Below are 16,009 nucleotides of genomic sequence, written 5' to 3' on the forward strand. Positions count from 1 at the left end.
AAAAGGAAAGAAGAGTGAAGAAAGAAGAGAAGAGTGGAAGAAGGAAAGAAGAAAGGATAGAAGAGTGAAAGAAGGAAAGAAGAAAAGAAAGAAGAAAGGAAAGAAGAGTGGAAGAAGGAAAGAAGAAAAGAAAGAAGAGTGAAATAATGAAAGAAGAAAGGAAAGAAGAGTGAAGGAAGGAAAGAAGAGTGTAAGAAGGAAATAAGAAAAGAAAGAAGAGTGAAAGAAGGAAAGAAGAGTGTAAGAAGGAAAGAAGAGTGAAGATAGAAAAGAAAAGTGGAAGAAGGAAAGAAGAGTGGATGAAGGAAAAAAGAAAGGCAAGAAGAGTGGAAGAAGGAAAGAAAAATGGAAGAAGAAAATAAGAAAGGAAAGAAGAGTGGAAGAAGGAAAGAAGAGTGAACAAGAGTGGCTCTGGATGAAGAGATAAAGAGAGAGTGAAAATATTGAAAAAAGGAGATAAAAATGGAGTGAAGAAGAGAGATTGAGTGTGAGAGAAAGTTGACTGAGAGAGAAAGATGGAGAGATGGAGAGAAAAAAAAATAGAGAATGGATGGTGTCTTAATGTTCCTAGTTACAGTTAAATTGAGAGGGACAGAGAGAGAAGAGGTTCCTTGGATTTGGCACAGGTGTCAGTAAAGCACAGGTGCAAGCCAGTTTAAAGACCCTATTATGATGTCATAATGGCCCAATGTAAGTCAATGGGAGAAATTTATATTCGTTTTTCTTTAATATCTTAAAAAGTATAAAGTTTAGAAAATTGAAAAATACATAGCATAAGTGTTGTTTACTAGACCTACGCGACAAAGTTTGAATGAAGTTTCTACGTTAAGCGGTTCGGGCTGAATTAATCGCAGAAAAAGGTAACAAGAATAAGACTAGAAAATGCATTTCCTGAAGGAAATACCAGTGCATGAAATGCAAAAGTTAGGAAAGGAAGAAGAAAAGAAAGAAGAGTGAAAGAAGGAAAGAAGAAAGGAAAGAAGAGTGGAAGAAGGAAAGAAGAAAGGATAGAAGAGTGAAGAAAGAAGAGAAGAGAGGATGAAGGAAAGAAGAGTGAAAGAAGGAAAGAAGAAAAGAAAGAAGAGTGAAGAAAGGAAAGAAGAGTGGAAGAAGAAAATAAAGAAGAGTGAAGAAAGTAAAGAAGAGTGAAAGAAGGAAATAATAGTTGAAGAAGGAAAGAAGAAAAGGAAAGAAGAGTGAAAAAAGGAAAGAAGAAAGGAGAGTGAAGAAAGGAAAGAAAAGTGAAAGAAGGAAAGAAGAGTGGAAGAAGGAAAGATGAGTGGAAGAAGGAAAGAAGAGTGAAAGAGAAAAAGAGAGTGAAAATATTGAAAAAAGGAGATAAAAATGGAGTGAAGAAGAGAGATTGAGTGTGAGAGAAAGTAGACTGAGAGGGATAGAGAGAAAGATGGAGGCAAAAAAGTAGAGAATGGAAGGTGTCTTAATGTTCCTAGTTACAGTTAAATTGAGAGGGACAGAGAAGAAGTTCCTTTGATTTGGCGCAGCTGTCAGTGAAGCACAGGTGCAAGCCAGTTTAAAGACCCTATTATGATGTCATAATGGCCCAATGTAAGTCAATGGGAAAATTTCGATTTGTTTTTATTTAATATCTTAAAAAGTATAAAGCTTAGAAAAGTGAAAAATACATAGCATAAGTGTCCTTTACAATACCTACGCGACAAAGTTTGAATGAAGTTTCTACGTTAAGCGGTTCGGGCTGAATTAATCGCAGAAAAAGGTAACAAGAATAAGAAGAAGAAGAAGAAGAAGCCTAGGAATAACAATACAGGGCATTTCATGCACTGTAATAAGAAGAAGAAGCCTAGGAATAACAATACAGGGCATTTCATGCACTGTAATAAATACAGCATGTATCAGCTATGTACAGCCTACTCCCATAAGTGGACTTTTATGGTCAATGGCAACCGTGTCTTCATGAGATTCTTACCATGGACGACCAATGCATATTTCCCTCACCTCCAAGAGAAAAACAAAGATTTGACTTGGCAGATTTATCTCTTCCCAGTAAGTGATTGTGTGCTTTTTTGAAACAATGCACGTTTGGATGGCTGATTATGGTTCGGTATTATGTAAACTATCACACCAACTGGCCATGTTGTGCAACCTCGAACTGTGTGAGGTGGTTTGAGGCAGAGATTCAGAACAGAGCTCCTCATCTGCTGGTATTTACACTGGAAACGAGCATGGCCACACACCAAGACAGAGAGAAGAGTGTCAGCGTCCCTCAGTCTTATAACACATTTAACACATTTTTGGTCAGTCTTATGAATAGGTTCAGATGAACCACCTCATGAAATACACAACATACAGCGTGGTGCCATAATGTCCTTTTCTTTGTCACAATACACAATAACCCCCTGCCTCTCCCAGTAACTTCTGCCTGCTCCCACCTTTGGCACGGTGGGTTCAGCTGTTCCTTCGGGATCTGCGGCTCTGCTGGTCCTGCCCCCTGCCCTGGCCGCCTGCTCGCTGTACAGAGTCTAAAAGAGAGGAGTAGGAACGGGTCCAGACTGGGTTAGACACCAAGCTCTGCAGCCCTGCGTTACTGCAGGCTATAGCCCTTAGGAGCCCAGACACCGGACAGCCCCTCGTGATGCACAGAGCGGCTGTGAAATGACGTCTGCTATGAAAGTAGACCCCTAGGCCATTACAAGGGAGATGTATGAGGGGGGAAAAAGAAGAAAAGAAAGGATGCAAACAAAGGAAGTCCACATCGAGAGGTCAGGTGAAAAGCAAAGTTCCGACCATGCAGCTTTCGAACAACCAGCTCGTGCATGCTCATGCATCAGACAGCACATGCACAATGAGGTGAACGCAAGAAAGCATCCGCCACTAAATCTGCCCCCTGGGGGTGTGGAGAGAAGGCGTTGCAAGAGATGGTGAAAAGTAGACTTTGGACTAAAGGCAATAAAGACCTGCCATTCATTTCCATACATCCACTGCTCTATAGCAGATGCAGAGACATACACACTGTGGATGTAGTGAACCTCCCTGTCATCAGGGGTTGATATATCATTCAGAGAATTACAAGCTGCAAGAAATGATATTCAATCCACTGACAGAAAGTGAAGGAAACTGACCAAGGTGGATGTGAAATGAAGGAAGTGAAAAGAAAGTCATGGAAGGGTGCAGACGCTCAGTTCGAGATGGGAATGGCTACCTGTGACCTTCGGCCCCGGTCAACATAGGTGCAGACAGGATTGTATGCTCCGGTTCCACACACATACAGGTGAGTCCTGTTCCATGGCTCGATCAGTCGAATGAAGTTTCCACACTCCCCCTAAAACAGACAGAAACACTGGAATGTAATATCAATCCACTGGATCGCCACTCAATACAGATTTGAGTTTACTTTAGGATGAGGACTACAGCTCCATGTATAAGGTGAGAGTCCTTAGTGGTCCTGATCCAGATTGGGAAGCGTTTGCACTTCTTTTTTTCTTCAAAAGACTGGAACGCTGCAAAATCTCGTCTCATGAATTTTTACCACAAAGAAGGGGGATTCCAAACCTCCAAATTCTAATACCGCAAGTATGAGTCAGGAAGGTTTTGGCACATGTAAGGCCAATAAAATAGGTTTGTTCTGCGCTAATCATAGATGCTAACTCTTACACTTTAGTCAGGCATTTTTGGTGATTCAGGTATTTAATTTCTTAGGCACAGCTAGTCTGATTGGATGACTTCAGCAACTCTAGTATTCAGGTGCAGACTTACATTGCTGTCCTTGCCAGACAGAACACATTCTGTCTTTCTTTGAGGAGGGACAGGCCAGTGAATCTGAGACGGAAAAATCAAACCAACAGTTAGTTCATTTTACCCACATAAAACATTATTATCCAACTCTTTACAATTCCTATCAAACAGCGCCCTTGCTTCACTGTGCTAATATTTCAGTGCTGATGTCGCTAAACCTAATGTTGTTAAGAGCCTTCAAAACAGCACTAGCATACACTCTTCACAAATCAAATTGACATGAAGCACAAACTAAAGAAGATTAAGACCCATCAGCTGGGTCTTCTGTGACTAAGCCAGGACTGTAGGAAGGTTCTGGGATCAGTGGCCTCTCTTACTATGAGGGGCTCCTTGTTGATGTCATGCAGGTCCAGGGACAGGATGTAGTCCTTGCTGCCCACGTACATGCGGTCATGGTCCTCGTCCATGCACAGGATGCGGTAGTCAGTGGAGTTGAGCAGGAAGGAGAAGTGGTGGGCTGTTCCAGTGGACCTGAGCTCTGGAGGAGGAGAGAGGGGGAGAGAGAAAGAGAAAAGAGAGAGAGAGTATAGGAATAAGTGCAAAATCAATAATCGGTGTTTCAATAAACATACTGTGCTAAACATGTGCCCCACATGCTACATACAACTGCATATGTTTCAAATTAAAGATGCGGTTAAGCAGTTACAAAGGAGCTCTGTAGAAAAATTAATGACAGACTTTCCCCATCTTTTCAATATAATCAAATAGTCAAATAATAACATACAGACAGTCACATAAATACTTGAGCATAGTTGCAGCTCGAACCTAGCTGACCTTTTAGCATGGCCTTTGGGTCAGTGGACAATAATCTAAACAAGACGTATGTTTCCAGTTTTCGTGTGTTGCAGCTGTAGACTTCTAGCTCTCGAAACCACTGAGTGCAGTGAAAAGAGAGGCAATTTAAGATTCATCTGGACAAACAATTCACATCAAATCCACCATCAGAGCAACAATCATTCCATGTCCTCTTTTAATTTCCCAGAGCAAGCTCGAGTTCTCACTTCTAAATGTTCCCCACTGAGAGGTATGCTGGTCTGCAGTAAAGCCTAGGCCTCTTGCCGCACACCACAGAGGTGCCCCTGGTGTGTGGATATACGGCACGGTCGCAAGTGACTCTGCACCCGCAACACAAATAAGCAGCGGAATGTGTGGAAGAGACACGTCCCATTGAGGAATGTCATGGGGTCACGGCTAGACGGCTCAACAGGGCACTGCTTTGCGGGCTCAGAGGAAAGCAAGGGGAAACAAACTCCAGACAGGGAGAGAGCCAGCAAGGGGCCTGGAAGGGCAGCAGTGGCACACAAATGCTGTATGGGGCAACAGTGAAGGTTCCAGTCACGGACAATAATTATCATGCACTAGTTAACCACAGCATTTATCATTACTGGATATTATTGTTGAGGTCAATGGCTTTTTCTCGATATCGGATACATTAAATATTGTCGGCTAAGAGATAATACAAGTGATGTGTTTTGGTGAACATAGAGAAACCGTATACTCTGGAATTTCTGATGGTTTATTGATTTGAAAGGTTGTGGTTTAGTCATGTTCATTTAGGACGGCCTTAATTAAGGTATTAGGTAGGTTAATTTAGGTTAGGTAAAAGAACCTTAATGTAAAGCAGTGCAGCTGAGCTCTTTGAATTCTCCCAAGGCATGAGCATAAAGACCCCCAATCCCCTCAGCACAGGGACATCACACAGGAGAAGTCAAGCTTTTCTAAGTCCCTCCTTGCGTGGAGCTGAGCGTGAAGTCATGGGTGCTTTGGCCAGGTGCAGGATGGGAAAAACAATTCCTGCAGCCCCTTCTCCCATGGGACCTCTGCTGCTCGGGTGGTCTAGAGCAAACGCCAATGGTAACACTAGTGAAAAAACGGTGCCGGAGACCTGGGATTCGGGGCCATCTCAGCTTGGATTCCCTGGATTTCCTCCGGATTTTTTAATTGGGATATCCTATTGGAATGGGATTTGGAAGAAGAAGTGGAAATGCAACTGACCAAGCAAGGGATTTAATATTTGCATGGGGGACACATGCAAGATGACTCATAGAGGGAGAACAAGAGAGAGAGAGAGAGACAGAGAGAGAGAGAGAGAGAGAAAGGAAGGTAGAGAGAGAGAGAGAGAGAGAGAGAGATAGGTAGAGAAAGAGAGTGGGAGTGAGAGGGAGAGAGAGAGGGAGAGGGAGAGAGCATTGAGGACTCTATGGGGTTGAGAGAATGTGGACAGCTGTCAGTGTGGTCAGTAATGCCATTATCTCTCCCTGTGATGGGAATAGTGGTATGCAATGGTACTGTCATGGCTTCGGCTGGTGATTATGGGCAGGCATATGTAGCCAAAGAGATGAGCTTACAGGGAGATGAGCAAGTAAGTAATACACACTACTGCACTGCACGACCACCCACCCCGCACACAGTATTCCCAGATAGGCACATACGTACACTAACTACACACATTTGATGAACTAGATGGGGTTCTGACCTGAAAAACGTAAGCTAAACTTTTCTACCACAAATACATAAATACAAACATTTTGAAGCACAGTGTTTGTGTTCTGTGAACCACTGCATTTTACTTCCACAGTACTTTAATCACTCAAACACATTGTGGAAAACCTATACATTGTAGCAAAGACAGAAATCTCAAAGACATTTGTCAAGATCCTGTACTCACAGAAACACACAAAAGGCCAATTGTTCCAAACTCCTCTTAAAAGCCACTAATAGTAGGGTCTCTAGGCTCTGTGGAAATTGCTGCATTAATGCGCCAAGTCTGTAGGAAGCTCTACTGTCAGTGTTACCAAAACAAAAAGAAAAATTAATGATGCATTTAAAACAAAGTAATTGTAGACTGTGGTGTATTATGTTGCATAATTCTTGTAATCGTCTCTTGGAGAGATCGCAGCGGTACCACAATTATTGTAGAAGTACACATCCCTCTTTCTCTTGAAGGATTAGGGCCCAGCATCTGTGTATAGTACAGAATGTCTTGCAGCTATGCGTAATGCAAAACGCTATGTTCCCGAAAACATATAGATATCTCCAACTAACTAGTTGTGTTGATCTACGTATGTACTGTATACACACGTCTGTCTGTCTGTATGTATCTGTCATCTGCTGAAATCCTCCTCTTGTGAAACTGCTGAGCCCATCTCTGTCCGATTGTTTCTTCTGCAATTCTAACAAAATGTGACTAATCCCTCTTTCAGACTCATTAGATTACCTCATAGAAACTTGAACTAATCCTGGATAGAGTTACATTTCCCATGGAAGCCCATAGCAAAACCATGTGTGTTGTCTATCCACAGAGACCGGTTACTGTAATTGATACAATGTTAATATACATTTAGTAATCTGAAACAAAATCCTCATAATTTGAAAATACTAAACAATTTACTGTAATTATTTAATAATGTCTAACGATGTCTGTCTTAACCAACCTTCTTTTACTGAAAAGTTGTATTGCCCATTTGATTATATGCTCAGGTTGTCATTTTTTCCCTTCGTTGTAGTGCTTAGCACAGGTCGGAATTAGCTGGTTTATGATTGGCTATGATTGGCCTCATGCATTTTCCTTGGGATTTTGTTGTCTTTTCTATGGAGCATGTTTATGGCTTGTATGGCTTGTAAATGGTCCAAAGACGTACAATTATCAGTCATCAGTTTCACGATTACATGTATAGTCAGTTTGCCCTGATAGCGTTTTCAGAGGCCTGTGAGGCCTCCAGCCCTTCGAGAACACTATGTGTATGTGTATGGGTATGGGTCAGTGTGGACGCGCTATCAGACTGGGGATTGCATGTTCCTGAAGACCCCTATAGACTGCAGGGTAGGACAGGAAGCCTGGCTAGACGTTCTCACTATCCAATATCCTACATAATACCTGAGTGGGCATTCCTGCAGCATTGTTTGAATTCCTCCTCCCTATTCAACTCCAGAGCCTTAATCTACAGGAGGGTGGGGGCAACCATGTCTTAGCTTGCCTGTTTGCCTGGTTATGTGTGTGTGTATGTATGTGCTCATGTGTGTGCATATATATTTTTATGAATGTGTGTGAGTGTGTGTGTGTGTGTGTGTTTAAGCGAGTGGGTGGGTGTAGGCGGTGTGTGTGTGTGTGTGTGTGTTTAAGCGAGTGGGTGGGTGCAGGCAGCGTGTGTGTGTGTGTGGGTGTGTGTGTGTGTGTTTGTGTATTTGTGTGTGTGTGTGTGTTTGTGTGTGTGTGTGTGTGTGTGTGTGTGTAGGTGTGGGTAGGTGTGTTTGAGTGAGTGAGTGCAGGCGATGTGTGTCTATGCCTGTGGCTTTGGCTTTTGTGACTGAATGTGTTTGAACTGGATCTCTCTGAACCTGGTAGATCCTTCGTGTAATGCACCTTAAGATACTTCTGTTTTCTTTTAAATTATTCTGGTTTTTGTGCTTACCCTGACAACCCCAGGCTGTTAAGAGGTGAAAGGGTGAGAGTCAAGAGTTGAGAGCCAATGTGTGTATTCCTGTTTGTGTATTTACCCTTCTGTCCAGAGTTGGGAAAATACATGGAGAATCACTTTTACTCCCAGTTGCTCTTGAATGATAAGACGGTGTCAATTCTGTGAAACAGTGTGTGATGGTTTTTTTTTATGTGTGTCTTCTCTTTCTCTTTTTGTCTTTAAAAAGAGTATAGTTGTAAGAAGAGGACAGAGAAACAGTGAGAAGCACAAGAACAGGTTGAGGGAAAGGTGGAATTAAAGAGACACGTGACAGAAAGGGTGGGAATGATGGTGGTGGTCAGGAAATATGGAATTGTGACCTTGACCATTATTACCATAATGACATGTCCACTTCAGACAGGATCCTTGTGAAGAGCCATAACTTTTGAAAGCACCATGACATTAAAGACGCACCCTGGCACCCCCGCTCACTTCAACCATCCACCACTGTTTGTTTGTTTGTTTGTTTGCTGCCATAGAAGCCTTCGCTGAAGAACAGAGAACTGCACCTCTCTTAAGAAAAGAAACAGAATCCAATGATCTATGACACCATACCTAAACTGGGCCCATCCTTTGTTGGATCATGCAGGCTGTGTGAGGAATGGTGTTTGGATAATGTGTGCTTACGTTTGGCGAGCTGCCAAATGACATGGCCTCAATCGAATCAGTGGGTTCTAGCTTTTACAGAGATGACAGGTATTCACAAGTCCACCAATACTAATATTGTCAACATGGACCGTAATAACTGGAATCAAGCGAGACCAAACACGCCCCGTTATATCCTTTCGGAAAAGAGCATGTGAATATTGCCCAGTAATGTGCCTCCGAGGAAGACTTTATGCTGAAATATCCCCCGTATGGAAAGCTTTTAAATGAGTGGCGTTTAGGGAAGGGTGATAAATAAAAAGGAGAAAGTGATGGGGGAGAAAAATATGACATTTGTTGAAGTAGTCATGCCAATAAAGCCTATTTGAATAAAAGTGAGAGAGCCAGGGAAAGAAAGAGAGGGAGAGAAGCTGACTGTTTATTTCCTACCCTATGCTGTTATGGAGAGCCCCACCTACCTGAATAAACCAATAAACCTGTTCAGATGGATTAGCTCATTCCAGTCATAAGATGTCATGTCTATTTGAGGCCATTGGAGGAATAACACAGCTCACTTGTTCCCGTGCGACCTAGTTTATGCACCCTGCGCGTAGCCGGAGTTGTTTCATATGCTCAAATTGTGGCACTTTTGCAAAGACAAAGTGTTCTTTATTCATTCAATGTAAATTCTCCCCCCAGCACCCCCCACTCGCTCACCAAACAGCCCTGGGAAGTCTCAGCAAGCCGACGTGAGCGGGAGGATCAGCTGCTAGATATTTCGCACTCCCTCTCCAGAGCCTGCCACAGTATCAGCTTTCAAAGGTGAAGTTAGACATTGTGTGTTTTCTAACAAGATTATGGTCTAACAATGTTTATAGGTTTCTTTTGATTTACAGACTTTTGCTCTTGTTTCAGTTCCAGTCTAAATCTCTTCCCTCTGAAGCCCACTTTACATTCAAAACTGTACAGCCCTGAAACAGCAAAAAGAAGTCGTTTTTTTTCCTGCCTTGGCAGGATTTGACAATATTAATAGCAAGAGGGAGAAAGCCAACTGTTTGAAGCTCTGTTATCAGATTATGCATCCAACTTGAAACAGGAACATACACGTGAGTTGCAGATCAACTTGCCAAATGATTTATTATCTGGTTAAATTAAATGTTTTGAAAAAAAAACACTGCACTGTGTCCCTTCTGTTTGTTGCACAGAGATGTTTAGTGTGTTAGGATTGTGCAGATGACAGAGATCACTGTGGGAGAGTAATTGCATTACCACAGCATATAATGCAGGCATTTATGGTCAGATTTGTAGTCATTGATGTGCTGCTGAGGCATGCCCTGCTGTGTTCAATGCACCCGTACCTCTCTTTTTCACTCTCTCTGTCTCTCTCTTTCCCTATCATTCTCTCACTTACAAACACACACACACACACTGCCAGGACTCTCAAAACACTCCACCTCCACAAACACCTCCACATATCTTTCCATCTTCTGTGAGACTCATCTGCCTTAAAATCTGCTGTGTTTACCATGGAAGAAGGCACGCAACTTTGATTGCCACTTGCCACTTCCTTGATTGGATCCGATTAGTTTGCAGGTTGATGCTGCTCGTAGTCCAACGCCCGACAAGTTAAGGTGTGCCAAAGCGATCGTTTCCATCTCGTGATAATATGGATTTGAGTTTGAAATGAGGGTGACAACAGCCTGAGGGTGAAGATGAGCAAATAGCGGGGGAAAAAGCATCCTGTTTCCCACAATCTTGTTCATCCATCTCTCTTTCTCCCTATCTGTCTCTTTCTCTCCTTCGTTCTCTCTCTCTCACTCAGTTTTGGCAAGACCTATGAAAACCTTTTGTGAAAAGATACATTCCCCTCCCTCCCTCATTCAGCGGCTTTCATCAGACCAAATATTTCAACGCCATGCTACCTCTGCTACCCCCATGCCAGATATTAAATGAAATCCATCGCCAGCATCTCTTTTTTCCCCTCCCTCCCTCCCTCTCTCGTTGCTTCCTCCCTTTTCTCTGAGCTCCTGCTCTCTTCACCTCCCCTCTGCTTTTCTGCATACCAGCCGGGTGCGATAATGGAAGCTATCTTCCCTCCACAATCTCTCGCTCTTCTCTCTCCGCGGTGGCGTGCAGCAGGTGAGAGTGAGAGGTGATGAAGGAGATGCATGCCGGAGTTCCGGGCAGACTTCCCTCCCACTGCACGCCTGCCAACAGCGCGAGAGCCCTGCCTTATCAGAAATGAGCCATGGCCAAACATGAATATCTTTCTCTTTCTGTGGGCAACACACTAAATCCTGAGAGAAAACTGCCAAGAAGTGGTTTCAGGGCAGCAATGTGGATTTAGTTTGAACGAGGCAGACGCAGAAGTTTAAGTTGAGAACATAAAACAGCAACAGCTGGCATATGTTGAAAGTCTGTAAATGGTTCCACTAACCCCATGGACTGCAGGTGAATGTTGCTACGTCTTTGCCCATCAATCTCAAGCCATGGAGGCTGTTGCCAACTGTAACCTGAATCCTCTTGCTATTGCAACAATCAAATTAGCTATGCGGCCCTAAAGGCCATGTTCACTTAACTGCCTGTCATGTGCTTTAGGCCTTTGTCTCCAGAAGCAATAGGGACAGAAAGCAGGTTGGTGGGGGGGAGAAACAAGAGAGCGGGTCGGTGGGGGGTCTTGTTTAATGCTCAAAGGAAGTCTAAACAACCCCCCCACCTCCCCCAGTCCTCAAATGCAAACCAAGCCTTCCAAAAGCAGTCAACCAAATCAATTCAATCAAGTGAGGATGTATGACAAGGTTTAGCATGACAAATGCTATTTGTATTGACAAAGCATTAATAAAGTTACACAAAACTCTCATACTTTCGACTTACATACACCGATGTTGTAAGGGTTGTACCTCACGCACACTCACATGAGCACAACCTACTAATGTTAAATGATGTTAACGTTTTAACATCAAACATCTGTGGATTTATAGGATTCATGAGTGTGTGTGTGTGTGTTTAGGTGTGTGTGTGTGTGCATATCTTTGTGTATGTGTGAATGTGCATGGGTTGGGGTGAGCTGGCAGGAGGGAGTGATAGGTCAGAAGGTCAGGGGGAGGGTTATCACACTACAAGGCCATTAGTGAAGCAGTCTGACTGAAAGGGCCCCGACTCGTCGTGTCAAGGGTCACACACACTGCAGAGCTCCTGCTGGCATCCTCCACACACACCCACTCGACCCCTGGGGGACAGGGAGACAAAGCCGGGGTCAACGTCCCACCGGGAGCTGGTCGTCACAGAGACCTCCAGCCAGGCGGCAGGCCGTAATGCCATCTGACAAGCGAGGGACGTGAGAGCTAAGAGGCTGACCCTGAGCCGAGAGGAGGGCTGTTCTCTCTCTCCCTCTCGGTCTCCGGATGAGGCAGCACAGCCCAGTCCTCCAGGGGCCCCTTTTGTGTCCGGCTCTCAGGAGACGAGCGGACGCGTCTTGAGATGAGGTGACAGCCGTGAGTTGCCCTTTCAAGGTGCCGTCTCAGAGCCCACAGAGAACACTAAGCCCTCTGTGAAGCATGCAGGCAGGCAGGCGCAGGCAGCTGTTGGGGTGCTCCACCAGGCCTGTGCTCATCTTCTGCTCTCGTAATGAAGCCCTTCGTGAGCTCATTGGTCAGGGGGTCATTGGTATTCACCGCGGGCCTTTGCAGGTCAAGACATTGGATTTTTAGTTCTCACCTAATTTGGGCCGAGATTGGAAGCGGCGGTTGCCAACATCAACTTATGAAGTCTGAGCAGTGTGCTCAAGGGCAAGGTTGAGCAAATGGTAATTACTAGAGCGCATCAACAACTGATTGGTGTGATTAGTGCAGGTGACTGGCAAGCACTTCCTAATCAATGGTAATTATCACAGGAGGGTCTATAGAACTCACTGATTAGAACCAATAACAAGTGTGCAATGCTAGCTTATAGAGGTGAGCTTCAGGTTCTTGAGAACTTATTGTGTTCCATATTGCCTCAGTTATTATGGTTCTCACAGAGTTTCCCATATTCGGAGAATTCCCACAACTCTTGGACAAGAGTTAAAAAACAGACCTTGTTTTTCTGATGAACTCTTGGAAAATATTCCACTATGGTAGCATTAAATAAAGTTGCCATAGCCCCTATATGGAACCGATTGAGGGCACATCTCAGTGATGGATGTGACATCTGTATTGTGTGTCTCCCACATCATTAGGTTTGTTTGCTTGATCACAGCTGGGCTGGGCTTTCTTTAGGGAGAGCTTTGTCAGCACCCTGCTGCTGTTGCACTCTGCATGCGAGCCTCAGCACTCTCACAAGCTCAGCATGATGGCTTCTACAGTATGTCTGCGCAGTGACATCAAAAGCATCTCGGCGCGCATACTCTCTCTCGCACGCTCAGACACACGCAATGCATGTGCAAACACACCCCAAAAATGCCCCAGATTCTGCTGCGCATTGTGAAAGGTAGACAGAAACGTCAGTGTTTGGAAAAGGTTCACACAACCTGTAGAAATGTCTTTCGTCCCCGCACAAAAGGATGCTTTTACGACATGCCTTGCAGGGGCTGAGAATGGTGACCCCGGCGACCGTACCATCCATCTGTTCACTCACTGCTGAGCTAATCAACCACCCAGGTTTAACACACTGATGTCCCTTTCCTCTGTAGGTACACTGGCTCTGTGGTGCAATTGTGCATTTATGTTAATGCTTTCCTTGCAATGGCCACCGAGATAATGTTGGTATAGTACCAACAACTGGCATCACCAATAAAATGTTGGTGATCTCACTTGATTGGATCAGCTGAACAGCAGAGCAGTTAAGATGAAGGCATGGTGGTGACACACAAATCAATTTGGAACTCTGATTAACAATCAACTGAATAACTATCAATTTGGAACTGTGACGAATAATTAACTTAATAGCTAAACTAAAATAACTGTATCAATAGCTAGTAAAGGTTGAAAGTCTTTGGAGGTCTGAATAGAAGCAGTTGGCAGCATTCACTCTTGTGTAATGATAAATAGACTAGCGTATACAACCAAAAGCTTTTATTGACAGAATTATAAAAAGAAAACACAGTATGTAATCTAACTAGATGTACCTAACTCTAATGAACTAAGGGTGAGTGACTGTGTGTGTGTGAGTATGAGAGAGAGAGAGAGAGAGAGAGAGAGAGAGAGAGAGTGTGTGTGTATGTTTGTGTGCAAGCGTTTGCATGTGGGGTGCACTTTGCCTTTGAATGTTCTGCATGCACAGAAACAAAAAAGTTTGTGAGGCGGGAGCTTTGAGTGTCCTCTCCTCGTGTGTGGCTATTAACACCAAGTCAAATTATGTGTCTGTGATCCTAGTAAGATAATGATGCCAGGTTGGGAAAGAGGATGGTTAGTTTGAATGCAAGACCCTGCGTCTGTGTGAGGCATAACTATCATCAACTTGAGTATGGTGTAGCGAAGCCAACAACCCAATTTACTTACTATAAAAAGAGATCACATCAATAAAGCTCCAAACCAAATAAATACTGGTTCAGCAGTCCTATGCTAAGCTGTGTACACTGTACGGTAGCTGGTTATTGTCACTTGTCCTTGGGGAAAAGGGGTGCGTTGGCGAGCTGCTCTTTTGATTCTGATGTCCGTTGATGAGCCAGGTTGCAGAGAGTTTGTGGTTTTGAGGTTGGGTGAAGTTGGTGCTGTGCTGTGTTCTGATGGTGCAGATCAGAGGAAACCATCTCCTTTGTCCAGTTTGCAGATTGTCTCTGTCCCAATTCAACGTTGCTCCTGTGGTGTGTGAGCGAGCCGGGTTCCGTTTCTCGTGCTTTACTCGTAAGCCTATTCCGTTGCTTAGCTATGTTGTATTTAGCTACCAAGGAATCTTATGGAGGCTCTCACATCTCTGTCATAAGAAGAGTAGAAGAAGAGTTTGATGTGGGAGTCAGGACTCAGGACTGCATGCAGACAGAGCCTCAGTGAAGGTTGTCAGGTAGGTGAGAGTAGGACTGGTAAGAGAAAGAACAAAGGAGACTTGGGGTTTTGTTCACCATGTCAGGGGCAAAGTTTTGGTGATATAAGGTTACAGAAACAGTTACAGGAAAAGGTTGAAGGAGAGGTATGACTGTTTACGTAATTGCTTACATTTCACAGTAAGAGTCCATGATTAAATGACAGTCACAATTGTAGCTACACCTCAATAATCTTCAAAACTTGGGGGGAAGCTGTGGCGCAAGCGGCAGCAGCCCTATACCATAAATGGGTCGGAATACCCATTGGGACCCGGTTCGAGTCCGACTCGCGGTCATTTCCCGATCCCTCTCCCAAATCTTTCTCCAGTTCACTTCCTGTCTCTCTCTACTATCCTGTCCGATTAAAGGCATAAAAGCCCAAAAATAAATCTTTAAAAAAAAAAAATAATCTTCAAAACTTCAAATGCCTTGGACAGTGAAGAAAGCCACTAATAAAACCTCCCATCTCTAGATGTCAGTCCTCATCTGAAAGCACATGCTCTTAAGTTTGTATCTCCACTGGACATGAAAGGCCACATTTTCCCACATGCTCAAGAATAAACACTCCGCCTCCCCCCAATCAGAACCCGCCAGGCGAGCAGATAAATTGGCTGGATAAAAACATGGTCTTTTTCTCGCGCTCTTATCACCAAGTAAGGGCTAGACTCAATACCCCTCTTATCCTGTGAATGTGTGAGCTAGAGTGTGTTATGACAAATAGACTGCACCGCAGATAATGGAGCTCTACAAAAATGTGCAACGATATGAGGAGTAATGGCAGCCTAAATGACTGCATCAGGATATCGTAGAAGATCCCCTGCGGTCAAAAGAGCCTAGTTAAACTCTATATCTGACTTGAACGATTACTCACTATGCAACATTTTTTATGTCTTGATATTTGAGCTATTTTGTATATCCAGATTTCTTCATTTTCAGGCCATCAGGTAAGTAATGATGCAAGCTTGAAAGTTGCTTGGGAGAATGCAGGGCTCCGGGGTTGGAGGGTGCTAGGATATGATATGCCGGCGGACTCAAGGGAGGATGATGCAAGGTTGGAGGATGCCATGGCAAAGTACTCTAGGGTAGGAAAACCAGGATGGAAGATTCGAGGAGGATTGTCCCTGGAGAAGGGGATGCTTGGGGCTGACATGGGATCACAGGGTCTGTTTTGTCTCCAAACACTCTTGGATCCAGCAGA

At 43.9% G+C, this 16,009-nt stretch overlaps 1 protein-coding gene across 3 annotated transcripts in view; it reads right to left on the reverse strand.

Moving 5' to 3' along the window:
• sema3fa (sema domain, immunoglobulin domain (Ig), short basic domain, secreted, (semaphorin) 3Fa) overlaps positions 1-16,009 on the reverse strand; it is a 51,631-nt gene that overhangs the window by 15,206 nt on the left and 20,416 nt on the right. Inside the window, exons 3-6 of one of the 3 annotated variants that reach the window (XM_080846386.1) lie at positions 4,089-4,249; positions 3,733-3,795; positions 3,179-3,298; positions 2,409-2,498 (exon numbers count right to left, since the gene is read on the reverse strand). In XM_080846386.1, coding sequence (XP_080702512.1) covers positions 2,409-2,498; positions 3,179-3,298; positions 3,733-3,795; positions 4,089-4,249 — 434 coding nt within the window. The remainder of the gene's footprint in view (positions 1-2,408; positions 2,499-3,178; positions 3,299-3,732; positions 3,796-4,088; positions 4,250-16,009) is intronic. The other 2 variants (XM_080846387.1, XM_080846388.1) reach the window with 2 other exon arrangements.

This window comes from Sprattus sprattus (genome assembly GCF_963457725.1).
Source record: "Sprattus sprattus genome assembly, chromosome: 10".
Taxonomy (NCBI): Eukaryota; Metazoa; Chordata; class Actinopteri; order Clupeiformes; family Clupeidae; genus Sprattus; species Sprattus sprattus.